Below are 15,049 nucleotides of genomic sequence, written 5' to 3'. Positions count from 1 at the left end.
GTGTGTACTCTGTACAGTATGTGTGTGTGTGTGAGTGTGTACTCTCTGCAGTATGTGTGAGTGTGTGAGTGTGTACTCTGTGCAGTATGTGTGAGTGTGTACTCTGTGCAGTATGTGTGAGTGTGTGAGTGTGTACTCTGTGCAGTATGTGTGAGTGTGTACTCTGTGCAGTATGTGTGAGTGTGTACTCTGTGCAGTATGTGTGAGTGTGAGTGTGTACTCTGTGGAGTATATGTGAGTGTGTGAGTGTGTGAGTGTGTACTCTGTGCAGTATGTGTGAGTGTGTGAGTGTGTACTCTCTGCAGTATGTGTGAGTGTGTGAGTGTGCACCACACTTTACTGCCCCCTCCTTCTGTCTCCATCACCTACACCTTTCTCTTCATCTAGGCCTCGTGACACAGCCCTGACATCAACTCTATAGACAATAACAGTAACTCTGTAAATACCAATAACAGTAACTCCGTAGATAACAATAACTCTACAGATAATAACAGCAACTCTGTAAATATCAATAACAGTAACTCTGTAGATAACAATAACCATAACTTTACAGATAACAACAAAAGTAGGTCTGTATATACCAATAACAGTCACCCCACAGAAATATAACAACAATAACTGGTAATACCAATAACAGGAAATCAATAGATAACAATAACAGTAACTCGTTAGATAGCAATAACTAGTTCTATAGATTGCAATAACAGTAACCCTGTAAATGCCAATAACAATATCTATGTAAATACCTATACCAGTACCTCTTTGGATAACAATAACAATAACTGTAAATACCAATAACAAGGAGCCTGTAAATACCAATAACAGTAACTCAATAGACAACAACAACAATAAATCTTGAGATAAGAGTAACAGTAACTATAGATAACAATAACAGTAACCCTGTAAATGCCAATAACAATGTCTATGTAAATACCTTTAACATTGCCTCTATGGATAACGACAACAATGACTCTGTAAATATCAATAACAGTAACTCGACAGATAATTTTTTTCTGTCCAAGGGGAAGTAGCAGAGGCTGAGACTAGCAGGTGTGGGACGGTGCCCACATGGGCAGGCGCCATTTTGCCCTTGACTGGTTTCACCTGTGTGCTGTCTAAGGGGAGTCCTGGGTCAGGACGTTATGCAGGCGGGTGAATAAATAACAGTTGTCATCTGTGCCGGCGGACAGGATCAGTGGGAACCATGCAGTCCCATGCGTAACGACCTTTACACAAACAAGACAGAGAGAGCATGCCCCCATCTCTGTGTCTGGAAAAGGTACTGATAACCCACACCTCTGTCTCCGAACAGAGCCGAAGGCAATGAGCTCCCTCCCAGAGCTCTGTGTTAACGCTGAACTGCTTCTCGACATGCAAGAATCCCACAATGCACCTGTGATCATGGGCACAGCTTTAGTTGGAACGTTTCTTTAACCAAATGCCAAATGCCGCATGTGAAGACCAAAGAGTGTTCTGTAGCAATTTCCTGCCTGGTGGTGGGGCGGTGGGATGGGGTGGGGGGGTTCGTTTAATGATCGCTCTCACTGGCTGGCCCTGCCCACCTGTGGCTCAGTTCCAATGCGCCGGGAGCCAGGTGTCTTTTGAGGAAACCTCAGGTGTATCCACCTGCAAAAACAGCCCACGGACTCAACCCTCTCCTTCTCTTATATTTCCCTTTCCCTCTCTGTCTCTCTCTCTGGCTCTTTCTTGATCTCCCTCTCTCTCTCTCTCTCTCTCTCTCTGTTTCTCTGTCTCTCTCTCTCTCCATCTCTGGCTCACTCCTTCTCTCACTTTATTTGTTGTTTCCCTCCATCGGGCCCCCCTGGGTCTGTTCGACACATGGTCAGGGGACCAATTGCACAAACATGGCCAAATACGAGAAACGAGGGAAAAAAACAGAGAGAGAGAGATACAGAAAGAGAGACAAACCGAGACAGGAAGACAGAGGGAGAGGACTAGCACTCACTCCTGAAAGTGGGGCATATGGTATGGAATCATACACACAATGACCCCCCACACACACCCCCCCACCTCCCAAGACCCACTACCCCCAACCCCAGACAGCCCACAACCGGCTTAAGTCTAACCCCATATCCACGTTCACACATAACAGTTCTACAATTTCAGCACACAAAACACAAGGAACCTTTGAGAAAAATCTATTACCGTCATCAAAAATTCAACCGCTGCTACTATATGAAAGGAAAGCTGAATAAAAAAGAAACAGTCATAAAAAAAAAAAAAAATCAGGATGCAAAATTACATGCCATGCGAATAAAAAAAACAACAATCAAACAAAAAAAAATGAGAAGAGCTTCATCTTGCAGACATTACAGCACTGCATCTCATAAGCCATGCATGCCAGCGTGATAAAGCCCTGCTGCATCTCTTACAGAATGCCAAGGAAACTAAGAAAACAACACACTTCTGCAGATGATCAGAATGCTGCTTGTCATGCTCTCTCCCTCTCTCTCTTTCTCTCCCTCTCTCTTTCTCTCTCTCTGTCTCTGCCAAAACTCTGTTTCTACAAATGCAAGCTGTGGAGAAAAAAAAAAACAAAACTGCATGCTGCAATGGCCGCATTCTGAAAGACCGTGTAAAAAAAAAATCAGCTACCTGGGACGAAGCACAATGCCATCTTGAATCCATGGCTGCCTGGCTACCCTGTCTGCCCCTCTCACGTCAGGTGCTTATCTCTCTCTTTTTTTTTGTCCTGGCCCCCTTCCTGTCACAGCTCAAGGACAGCAGGAGGAAATTCACTTCATCCTATGTAATCGATAGTGTCTGCAAAAAAAAGAGAGAGAACTCCTCTACCCCCGGCTAAGAGATGAGCCAGATAAACTGCCTGCGCATCAGCTGAACCTATCAGTGCCTCTTGCACGCAGGGGAGAGGGAGAGAGAGAGAGAGAGAGAGAGAGAGTAAGAGGGAGAGAGAGTAAGAGAGAGAGTGAGAGGGAGGGAGACAGTGAGGGAGAGACAGAGAGAGAGAGAGACAGAGAGAGTGTAAATGATAGGAAGAGGGAGAGAGAGGAAGGGAAGGAAAAGGAAAGAAAAAACAGAGGGAGAGAAAAAGAGAGAGAAAGAGAGAGAGAGGAAGAGGCAGGTCTTTATGGATCACCTGACTCTTGCCAACCAATCATTTGCATTTTTGAACCCTGAGCTGGGGGGTTGTTGCAGCTAGCTCTGCAGGAGGGTTTTTTATTTTTCATTTTATTATTATTATTTTTTTTGGTGTGGTGGTGTGTTTGCGTGGGGGGAGGGGGGAGCTCCACCAAGATTATTCCTCTGGGATGGCCCGTGGCGGAATACCCAGAGCGCAACCCTGCTAAATCTGCCTGGCGGTAATTACACCAACTTCGCCTTTCCAGACTGTACGCGGGGAGGTAGAGGAGGGCCGAAATGGCGGGCGTCTGCCCTACTTTCTCTTCTTTTTTTGAAATATTTACACCCCTTCCGCCCTTCTGGGGGGGTGTTGCGCCTGGGAAAGCAAGTTTTCCCAACCCCTCCCCGAAATGGCGTACCGAGATCCGCAAGGGGAAACAGTTACCGACGGTCCAGACGGGCGTGGGGGGGGGGGGGGGGGCCGTGTGGAGGGCGGGGACAGTCCCTGCTCTCTCTCTTCCGTTTCTCGGCGGCGCGGGGAGTGGAGGGGAGGGAACATGGCCGCCACACGGGACTCAATTTATCTGCGGAACTCGGCGCCCCAGCACCAGCCTGCCGCCAGCGCCGTGAATTATTAATTATTTTTATTAAGGTGCCGGATATTTTGCAGGGGGAGCCGGGGGGTGGGGAGGGGCAGACAGACAGGACCACAGACTTTGCTTCGATCTCTGAGGAGAAACACCACCGCGCTGCCGGGTCCCCAAAAAACACCCCGCAAGGTTCAGAGTCCAGCCCCCACGGCACCAAGAAAGGCCACCACTTTGACCCCCCCAGCCCCACTTCCATCCCAGCCACACTGCTAACATAAGGCAAAGAACCCCACTGCCCCCACCACCCCGTTATTATCACATAAAGTTAAATTGACAGCAGTGCAGTATTAGGAAGGGCAAAATGCTGCAAAAACTGAGTTGCGGGACTGCATTACCCTCTGACAAACGGGCTGGCAGGGGTCTGGACACCTGAGTGATTACCCTGTGAAACCTGAGGATAAGAAATGCACCTATTACCCTGCTGCCACAGAATGTTGCGGAGGCTGTGCATGAGAACTAAAGTTATTATTTGGCACAGGTTTTAACTTAATATATTTGCCTCATATTGTCCCTCTCCTGTTTGAAGCCCTCTACATCTCAGTGCAATATTCCAGCTCTAATTTACATGCAAATAGATTAGCATGGGTTACCACTAGAATTGCCTTTGCTGCTACACACACACACACACACACACACACACACACACACAGGCACGCACGTACACACAGAGAAATATCACCGGGTAGAAAGAGCATCAGTCTGAGTGGCACTGTGAGTGTCAACGGGCAGAGGCGGATTTATCTCTGGTGCAATGCGGTGACATGAGGACTGAGTTAGCGTTAGCGAGAGACACAACTTTCACCATGAGCAGAACATGAAGTTGGTGCAGGGTGTTCACTGCAGAGCTCCACACAGAATCCACACTACCCTGCAAACACACTAAGGGAAAAACAATTTCATGACTTTTTGAATGTATTTCATCTTAATTCTCTCTTTGGGGTTTTCTTTTACATGCTTTTGGGAGACTGAGAAGCATTTATAGAATACAGAATACAGACTAATACATCAATGATTATACAAAAAGAAATCACATTATATATATATATATATATATATATATATTATATAACATTAACATAATTATAGCAATTGGAGCACTGTGACCTATTTTGTGGCATATGTGAGAATCTGTGTGACCCTAATTAGTGCATATATTTTCTCCCAGCAGCATTGGCTTCTGTAGTAGTCTCCTACACAAACGTCCAGCACTTAGCTGCTGACGAACTTTGGATGTGGACAAAAACAATCAAACGCTACTAATGTGAAAAGTATGTGGGCCATAGTTTGAGCATATATCAATATTTATGTCACAAAGTAGCTGCATTACAATATATATCAAATTTTACCACTTTCATGTATTGGAATTTGGTAGATATAAGATCATTTTTTTAAATAATAGCTACTACAACATGCATATTACTGAACTGCCTATAACTTATACCAAGATATATATTGAGACATGATTGCATACACTGACATTGATCTACAAATTTCCATGTGTTATATTAGAATTTTTATTTTTTTTTTTTACATTTTGATACAATATTGTGGCTATGCTAGTTTGGCCGGTGATGTGTGGCTAACATGGTGACAGGGATGCAGTGACAGTGACACTGGGACTAACATCGGAAATGCTGGGGCCGAGCTATGGGGAGGGGCTGTCAGTCACCAAGCCCCTCCACCCTCCAAATCCCGCCAGAGAGGAGAACCCACATCTAACGCAGATATTAAATATTAAAGATCTCTACCAGCGTAAATATTAAACATTTCATCTGTCACCCACATGCAGGGCTCATAAATATAGTTATGGGTGTTTTGTATGTTTATATGTTATGAGGAACACACAGCTTCATCCTGTGGAAATCAAATTATTTGTAGAATTATTTATGTTTTTTTCTGTGCTGTGGAAAAACAAACAAGAAAAAAGGAAAGAGGAAAAAAGGACAAAAAAAGAGGAAGAAGGAGAAAAAATTAGCTTTCACTCCAAGAGTCTGGTCTTTTGTCACTGGCAGACTGTATATTTCAGACCGTCCTCGGATAAACAGCAAGGGCAGGTCTGTTCAGTAGAATGTACTGTGAAGCCGTGTCTGAAGCAAGCTTGTCTCAGCCCTCCCTCTGAGGGATGAGGGTAACGGCATCCTCGTTTGAATTCGCTCCAGTCAGGCGGCGGACTGTGCTACGGAGAGATCTCTACCATTATTTAAATGGGGAAGATTGTTCTCTTTGACCGCCTTGGCGGCGAGGCCGATTCACGCGCGGGTGGCTTGGTGACGGTCTCTCTGCCGACTGCGGCTCCTGCAGTCTGTTCGGCGTAACGAACGCCAGCCCTCCCGAGCATGAGACGCAGCTTGCAGCTCCTTTATGTGCCAACGCTGGGCTCTGGCACTTACCGAGGACTTTAAAATATACCGACGTGATAAAAATCAATGGCCTTCTAAAGAGTCCACACAGATAACTGACATACTTTATTTCATAAATCAGTCTTTATCCTCAGTAGTCTCGTAATGCTACGTTTAGAATGCATGAATTAAGATATTTTACTGATACTTCACTGCCTGTGCTTGGGAGGACAGTGAAACTCTGTGAGCCTCATTATTGGGTGGAGCTGCCATGAACCAATTACAGTGTTTTTCTATGGTGAGCAGTGTCATTTGATTGGTTTGTGTAAGGCAATGATTAACACCACACTGTAGCCCAAGGCATTACAGGGTTCTGTGAAGACTGACCCATCTCTAGCTTTCACTCAAGGTGCCTGACACCAGCCATACCCCAATTATCCAGAGGGGGGTGATCCAGGTGCAGACACCTGCAATGGGCCATACTGCAGTATCAATAGCCAGATGTCAGCCAAAAGGTTATGCTATCTTATGTTACATTATAGTCATTTTGGAGATGCTCTTAGGATACAGTTTGTACATGTTATCCATTTACACAGCTGGATATTAACTGAGGCAATTCTGGGTTAAGTACTTTTCCTAAGGGGTTCAGAAGCAGTGCCCCAGCGAGGAATCAGTTATCAGTTAACCTTTCAGTTATGACCCCGGCTCCTGACTACTGCACCTCACTGCCGCCCAATAAAGTGGCATGAAAAGTCCATGGATGCCACTAAGAGTGTCTGAGGGGTCCGCGGCAAACACATCACACAAAAGTGAAGGAGCAGGAGACACGGCTTAAACCTCAGAGATCCCCGCTCACCCCGCACCTCGGAGCGTGCCTGCACTACATAGCTCTGATTGGCTGGATGCGTTCTCACAAAAGTAGCCCCCTCCCCTCCCTGTTCCCAGTTTCAATGTCCTGCACACCCACCCTTTGGAACTCCCTGACCGGCTCGCTCACATCGCTCCCTCTCCCTGAGCAGAGAAGCAGCCCTCATGATCAAACACCTTGGAGCGGAGAGGGTGCGTCGTCTTTCTCTCGCCCCATCGACCCAGCTGACCAGGGCAGAGACGGCTCTGGTTTCCACCCCCCCCCACCGGTTCACCAGAGGAGGCTGATGCGATGCAGACGTGCCCCAGAAAAGCAGCAGGACCCCTGGCAGAGACAGCCCCAGGGGCAAACCGATCGATTCGGCTCCATTTAGAGTGAGCAGAGAGGTGCTTCATTAAGGCTGTTTCCCCCCATCATCCCTGCCCAGCTTACAGTTTTATTCTTCCCAGAAGTTCACACTGGAGAAAACAGAACTAAAGGGCTCCTGACAGTGGTCGATGATCCATAACCACTTTTTTATGATTGTTTTTTTTTGGGGGGGGGGGGGGGTTAATCTTTCTAGATTGTTGTCCGCATTAGATGGGGGAGTGGTTAGGTTTGGGGGAGTGTCGGGGGTACTGCCCCCTCCTGGGAGGCATGACGGATTCCGCTCATTACAGCGGCAAGGCAGGAGCATCGGGGACCAATCAAACGCTAACACACCTTGAGCTCTCTGAGGCCGAGAGAAAGGGGGTGATGGCAAACTACTGACCTACTCAAGAAATGTATCATTGTAAAGTAATTGCCTTTCAATTATGGGGATCGGGTCACAAGTGCCAGAGGAAACAGATATTGTAACTGTGAATATTTAATAGGTCTGTTTTTTTGTGGGGGTGATTGTGTTTCTGTGCGTGAATGAGTCTGTTTGCGTGTCTACATGTTTGTGTGTACGAGTGTGTCTGTGCACACATGCATGTGTGTGACTCAGTGAGGGCATATTTTTATGTCTGTGTGTCTTTCTCTTATTGAGAGCTTTGAATCAGTATGAATGAGAGCACTGAAATCAGTCTGATGGCTGGTTATAAAATGAAAGAGGGGAAACAGCACTCATCTGAGAGACACAAACCTGAGCTCAGGGCCAATGGCTGAACAGGGAAGGACTCACCTGCTCTTTACCTTTTAGTTACCTGTACCATATCACTGGCACCTGCCTTGCCTGTACAATCACAAATGTACCTGACCCACCTCTTAGTTGTACTATACATTACATTGCATCCATTTAGCAGACGCTCTTATCCAGAGTGACCTACAGCAGAAGAGAACAGAACTGTATCCATTCTATTACACCTATACTGCACCATGTCACCCTCACCCATCTCACCTGTACAGCCTCACCTGCACTGCATCGCCTGCTGTTGTCCCTCACAGCCTGTGGTTCCTTTCCTGTCACCCCAGTTTAATGTAGATTTGGGCTCATCATGTTTCAATAGGTGTCGGCACCTTGGTTGCGTTAACAGCATAGCCTGACCATCGCACTGACCGGGCAAACTCCGACCATGCTGGGGGTTGCTGTGGTAACAGCCGATTTCTTGCCCGAGGTTTAATGGGACATCGCATCAGAACGATCCCGCTGCGTCCTGCTGGCCCTTGCCTCCCGCTGGGAAAAGGCCCGCTTTCTCCCTCCATCGCTCCTACCTTTCGCCATCTCTTTCTTTCTCTTTCTATGTGTTTCTTGTCACCCTGTCTCCCTCTCTCTCTGCCTTCCTTGGGTCACTGTACACCTGCAGCCATTACTGGCCAGAAGCCAACTAGTCACCCCTCTACATCTTTTTTTGTCTTTGCTTAATTCACTACAACATGCATGTGTAATGATCTGTTATCCAAGATTAACCACCCACACAACGGCGTATCTCCTGCTCTTACCTCCTCTTCCTGTAGCATTTCAGTGTTTCAAAAGCATCATCAGCATTAAAAGGCCGGCGGCTTCAGGCCCTGAGGGAAGGTTTTACCTGCTCTGTCAATAAGAGTCAGCAGAACAAACTCTGAAAGCATCTCAGCATCTGATCGATGACACAATCTGCAATCCTCCCACCTCCGCTTCTCTGCTCTCGACTACTCATGTCTGCAGCTCCGGCGAGGCAGATGGGTCAAATCTCGCACACATGATGAGCTGAATCAGAGAGCAAGGTGTGTGTGCCTTGATTTGGGTGGGAGCCAAAAAGGCGGGGGGCTTTGGGACAGAGGGGCACATGCCGCCATAGCCGCAGTGCTCCACAAAGCGCACAGTCAGCCCCCCGTCCCGCGACGGCCGTCTCACGTGTCAGCGGCGCATTAAAGCCTAATGGAGCGACGTGGTGAGTCTCGTTATCCAGACTGGCACTTCAATTCCGGCACTGCCACGCAGTACCCCCGCCTCCGCTGGCTCCCACAGCACAAAGCCTCAGCACCTTCAGACACTGGATGCTAATGGTCTCGTTATCCCCGCCTGCCAGGCCCCGGGGCTGGCCTGGTGCTGACATTGCTCTCAGCTGAGGTAACATATGCATGAGAACTGAGCAATTGAAAAAGGCAGTGTGAATTGCCTGCCCAATCAACAAGCAGTGGCTGTTTGCCATTACAAAAAAGCTGATAATCAGCTATGATGTGCCCTAAACAGTGTTTGCAAACACATCTTTTTTTAAGCACACGGAATGTAACTGGCTTACTGTCCCTAAATAAGGCTATTCAATCAGCGACCCCTGCTGAGATGTTGTTGAATATGCAGGAGCGGCCGAATCAGGCAGGATCCAGGATCACTATAAAAACACATTTGCAACGATGAACCGTATCATGTCACAGCTATTTTAGTCAATCGAATCAATCAGAACTGCGTATGGAAAACTGATACTACATCTAACAGTGAAGTCATGAGCGAGTGCCTCATACTAAAGACAGAGTGGTAGTAAATGAAGGGAACAGCACGGGTCAGCATTGGGTGCTACCATAATGGCTACCCCATGAGGTGAGAGCTCTGATGCTCTGAGGCTGGGGAAAGAAAAAAGAAAAAAGCCATTAGTGAGCGAGAAAAGGCTTGACTCTCCTCCCCCTGCTCTCTGGCAAAGATGGCGAGATGCCCAGCTGGGCAAATTTGCCTTGCCCCTCCTATTTACACACCTCAACCTGGACTCCCTCGCTCATTGTGTCACATCTGGGGAGGCGTGACCCCCCCCCTTCCCCCCCCAAGTGGCACCTCCTTCTGTCTCGCCATCCGCGCATCCAGTGTGAAATGTAGATCCACGCCAACCCCCCCCTCGAAAAAACCAATCTACCCCCCCCCAAATTCATCCCCTGCCTTGTCCAAAAATGCAGCAGGAGCACAGGCAGAATGCCCTCGCACTTCTGCGGGCCGGTCTCTGATGTAACACCGCTAGGCCTCAGGGACGGGGAACAGATTGTGTGAATCCAGACGCTTCCTTTTGGGATTGGGGGGTGGGGGAGTATACATCCCCTGGGCTCTGCGATAGGGGCAGCATTTGGCCTCGTAACCAAGCGCCAGCTGCCGCGGTGACCCAGCGGGATCTTTAAACGAGGGGAGGAGGGATAACGAGCGGATAACGGGCGGCCGGATGCAGCGAGGGGGCGAGGGGGCGAGGGGGCGAACAGCCGCCCCCATCGTTTCCTTTAGCGAGACGCAAGGTCAGGGGTTGCAACCCCAGGTTACAACTTCATAATAAAATCTATTTTTCAACCCAGCTTAACCCATTCTCGCAAGTAAAGCATCTGGAGGCCGGAATTTAAATGCAGAAACCTGCATTGCGATTCGCAGACAGCTAAACAAACAGGGAAAGGGGTGGAAGAGAACAAACCATTTTCCCTTTGTATTTAGGTGTGTTTGGAAACCCCTGCTGATTTTATCAGGACGTTGGGAACAATGTGTTCTAATGCTGCGTTCCATTTGAACTGGGAAGTCGGAATTTCCAAGTTCCCAGTCGGAAATTTCAACTGGAACGCCCCCTGAAGTCGGATTTCCGACTCACCAACCCCGACCTCAAAATCTAAGATGGCTGCTCTGGGCAGCAATTGTAGTGAAAGCTGTAGTATCATACTGTTTATTAGCACTTCTGTCTTATTTGTGTCTCATTAAATCAGTCGTACACACAGTACTGTCTAACGTCTATCTGTGGACATGTTGCTACGGTGTCTGTATGTGCAAAATACCGTGTAATACGTTGTTATCAACTGGTATTGCTAACTTTGGCGGGTCAAGAATAGCTAGCTAGCTTACAGTACTAAAGTTGTCACAACAGGTTGCTTGCAGTGTCTGTGGTAAAATTAACTATTTGGTTAGAAGAGACGTGATGAGGCTGTATTAGTTTGATAGCTAACTAGCTATTAGTAATATGAAAGTTGAGCCAAATTAGCTAGCTAGCAAGCTACCTAGCTTTCTACATTCATTGTTTTTTATTTAATTGTAGTTAGCTTTGTGTTTGTTTGCAAGGGGATATTTGTATATGTCAGCGGAATGTGATAGTAGCTAGCTAGTTACGTTTATTGTTTTGTATTGTAGCTAGCTAGCTAGATTTGTGTTTGTAAGGTGGTATTTGTACTTTTCAGCTGAATGTGCAAGTAGCTAGCTAGCTAGCTAATTTGGCTTTCACGCACTATGCTAGCTAGCTAGCTATCAAACAAATACAACTTCATCATGCCTCTTCTAAACAAACAGCTAATTTTAACATTCATACTGCAAGCCGAGGTATTGACCTCTGACCTTAAGCAGCGTTTGCTTGCTTGCTAGCTAGCAACTTAACATTAGTTAATTAGCTAGCGTTAAGTGCGCCAGGCCATTCATTCATTAGTGGATATAACAAGAGACTCATCCACACAAACACACAACACTCTGCCCTCGCCAGCCCAGAGGAAACAGACCAATTTAAAGAACTGAAATTCGTGACCTTTGTGGTCTGAACTCAGACCTGCCCTTTGGTCCAAATGCGTGATGGGTCCTTGCAGACCGCTCAGTGAGCATTTGATTGTTCAGAGGCCTCTTTTGCATGAGTGAACACAGAGCTCGCTCCCAATCAAACCTCATCATCGGATTCAGGGGAAATGTCACATCACAAAGCCTCCCTCAACTCCAGGGCTCGTTTGGACCCTGTGTTTGGAGTGACCCATGGGCTGTCTGTGGAACTCTGCCTGTCTGTCCGTCTGTCCCACATCACCTTTTCATCCTTTTCCCTCATCTCACATAAACGGCCGGGGGAATGTGCATCACACAAGCTGCACAACACATGCATGTATACACACACACACACACACACACACACACACATACCAAACAAAGCCCCCTGCTGTGGGGCTTTGCATTGTCAGAATTTTATTTTCTGATACTGTGTATCAGTTTGAGGCCGGTGCTGAATACACAGCCCTGAAGTCAAACGCTGCGTGTGTGTGTGTGTGTCTCACAGAGAGAGACGTGTGCTTTGTCTGTGCTACAAGGCTGCAGTTGGCGGGGTATTGTATTGTAGACTTCTGCTCATCTTTGTCCACTGATGTCAGATAATTCTCCCATTATTAAAAGAAAGAAAAACAAAACAGAAAGCAGCTTAAACCAATTTAGCAGTGAACAAACACAACACAAACACTGAGAGAGTGACGTGTCCCACTCTTAACTCAAGGCCCTCTGTTGCAGACCTTTTTTCATCACTGCATCACACCATTCCCGGCATATTCTATACTACCCTGAGAGCATACTGCGCTTCATAATCACACAGAGCATGGAAACAATACAAAACAAATTGAAGGCGACAGCTGAAAAGAAATGAACTGTGACATTCAAGGAAGCTGACAATTACTCTCTGAAAAACAACCCATCACTTACCTTACCATTGTTAATATGCACCTGTAATTGGTGACTAAATTTCATTTCAAGTTTTAGGCAGTAACATTGGCTTGGCTGGAGTCCACTGATAACGCTGGTAGACAGAGGGAGTTAGGGTCAACATCCTCAATGCCATTTTTCTTCAACACTGAGGATGAAACTTAATCAAGAGCTACATTTTTGGGCTTCTAGAACAGAACATTTTAACTTCTGCTGCCTGACTGAAATACAGCCCTGAAAGAGACACCGCTCCACCCTAAAACTGCTAGGTAAGGACAGTAACCCCCCCCCACCTTACCACCCCAGCTTGCCATGACGACCGAGGAGCAGAATGGTGCCTGACCTGCTGCGGCTCCCGGGGTCCCGGCTGCTTCCCGCGCCGGTCGGAAGCGGTTGTCGTGGTGACGCCGGCGACGGAGGTGGAGGTCTCAGAGCGGTTGGCCGTGGCGCTGGAGTGGGGCGTGATGGAGGAGGGGGGGTCGCCCACCAGACGCACGCTGCCTTCCACCCTGACGTTGGGGTCCCCCTCCACTGCCATGTTCAGCACCTTCAGCCCGTTGTAGTAGAGCCCCGACAGCTGGCCCTGGAAGGGCCGGCTACGGTCCCGGCCCCCGATCTTAATGGTGGTTTGGCTGTTGAAGATGGTGAGCTGCCTCCCTGCGGGGGAACAACGTTACACACAGGCGAGAGCGTTGGACCCCTCCCCGCTCCTCACAGCAAGTAAGTAAGGAAAAAAACACGGCACGACCGGGATCAGTGCAATCATGGAGGATCACCCGCCCCGGCGGCCAATGGAAGCGATAAATTAGTCGCCATGGCAGCAGTAATTTATCGCCATTTTAATGATAAGATGCCTATGAGATGTGGATTAAATAAAGAAAAATAAAACATTTGTAATGATTGATGCAGCTTTGCTAAAAGGACAATCAAATCAATTTAGAACATGATAATAGAAAATGTCTGTCTATATATTTATAATCTTATTAGAGTTTTGTTCAAGTGTTAATTGAAAGTTGGAGAATTTATAGAAGGATTTTTTTTTTCTAATTGAACAATAACATTTTGAAAAGGAACTTTTCCTGCATTACTAATGTTATTACTTTTGTTCGACATCACCCCAATGTGACCCAGGCAAAACACATGCCTGACAGGTCTCCTCTCCTATTTTTGTGCTTCTATAATTTCAGCTGCAGTTGAATTATGCATTCATAGCATGTGGGTATGCGTGCCTGTGTCTGTGTGTGTGTCTACACCTGAACAAACTCACTTGGTATTCAACATAATCTTGTTGTGCAGATTACTTCACAGAAGTCCTCTCACTATCCTAACCCGTACCTCAATTGTCATTAAATACTATAAAACCTCCCCAGCTAGAAAACACATTAACATGAAATATCATTTAACAGGTTTATCCATTGTTTAAATGATCAGACTGTGATGCTTGATAAAACCCAAAATGGGCAAAGTTATAATATGTGTAAACCAATCATTTTAAGGAAAAAACCCATTATGGGGTTCTTCATGCATTACTTTACCAGTGTTTTTTTTTATAATTTGTACTATTTTCTGTATGTTTATTCCTAATTTTATGATTTAAAATTGGAAAAAAATGCTAACGCAATCTCTGAATATGTACAGTAACATTTAGCTGTGTTAAACTGTGCAGAGCTGTATAAAGCGGAGTAAAATTCAGTTCTCTTTTTTTGGAGTCTTGACCCTAAAATTGAAAAACACATTCGAAGGAATTGTTTTTTGAGTTCTGTTCATCTAATGACCCAGAGCATTTTTCAAAGTTTCAGGCCAACCACAAAGCACAAGGATTGACTTTAGTCAAGTGAGAACAGGCTGGCAGGAGTTTTCAATGTGTTGGAAATCGAATGTGCGGCACTCTTTGTGGGTCAGTTCAGCCTGCTCCAGTAATCAGTCTGTGTGTTTCTGATTGCCTTTCAGCAAGAGAGGGTGAGGATTAGACAAGTGATTGACATGTAAACTTGAGTTCAATATGCAAACACATGGCAAATGACAATTTCATGGCACATGACAAATTCATGGTACTAAATCCATTCAAATGTAACAGAAAAAAACAAACCTTAAAAAAGGAAATCACCATTTTTTTCATTGGAGATACAGCATAAATTAATTTTAGAACAAACATAACAAAGCATGCACCAAAAATTAGTGTTTTAATTTTTCTTTTTTTTTTCTTTTTTACGAGGAGTGTTTTCATGTTCTTAAGTATATTTGCAATATCTGT

The 15,049-nt window shown here is 46.3% G+C and overlaps 1 protein-coding gene across 28 annotated transcripts in view; it reads right to left on the bottom strand.

The window, feature by feature from the left end:
* The window catches only part of nrxn1a (neurexin 1a), a 216,175-nt gene that overhangs the window by 16,446 nt on the left and 184,680 nt on the right, over nucleotides 1–15,049 (bottom strand). For 27 of the 28 annotated variants that reach the window (XM_036526873.1, XM_036526893.1, XM_036526981.1 and 24 more), the window contains one exon: nucleotides 13,139–13,452. In XM_036526873.1, coding sequence (XP_036382766.1) covers nucleotides 13,139–13,452 — 314 coding nt within the window. Of the gene's footprint in view, nucleotides 1–2,616; nucleotides 2,861–13,138; nucleotides 13,453–15,049 lie in introns of those variants that run through there. The other variant, XM_036527080.1, reaches the window with a different exon arrangement.

The sequence above is a fragment of the Megalops cyprinoides genome, chromosome 1 (assembly GCF_013368585.1).
Source record: "Megalops cyprinoides isolate fMegCyp1 chromosome 1, fMegCyp1.pri, whole genome shotgun sequence".
NCBI lineage: Eukaryota > Metazoa > Chordata > Actinopteri > Elopiformes > Megalopidae > Megalops > Megalops cyprinoides.
The sequence above is the reverse complement of the archived record's forward strand: the minus strand, read 5'-3'. Positions and strand labels throughout refer to the sequence as shown.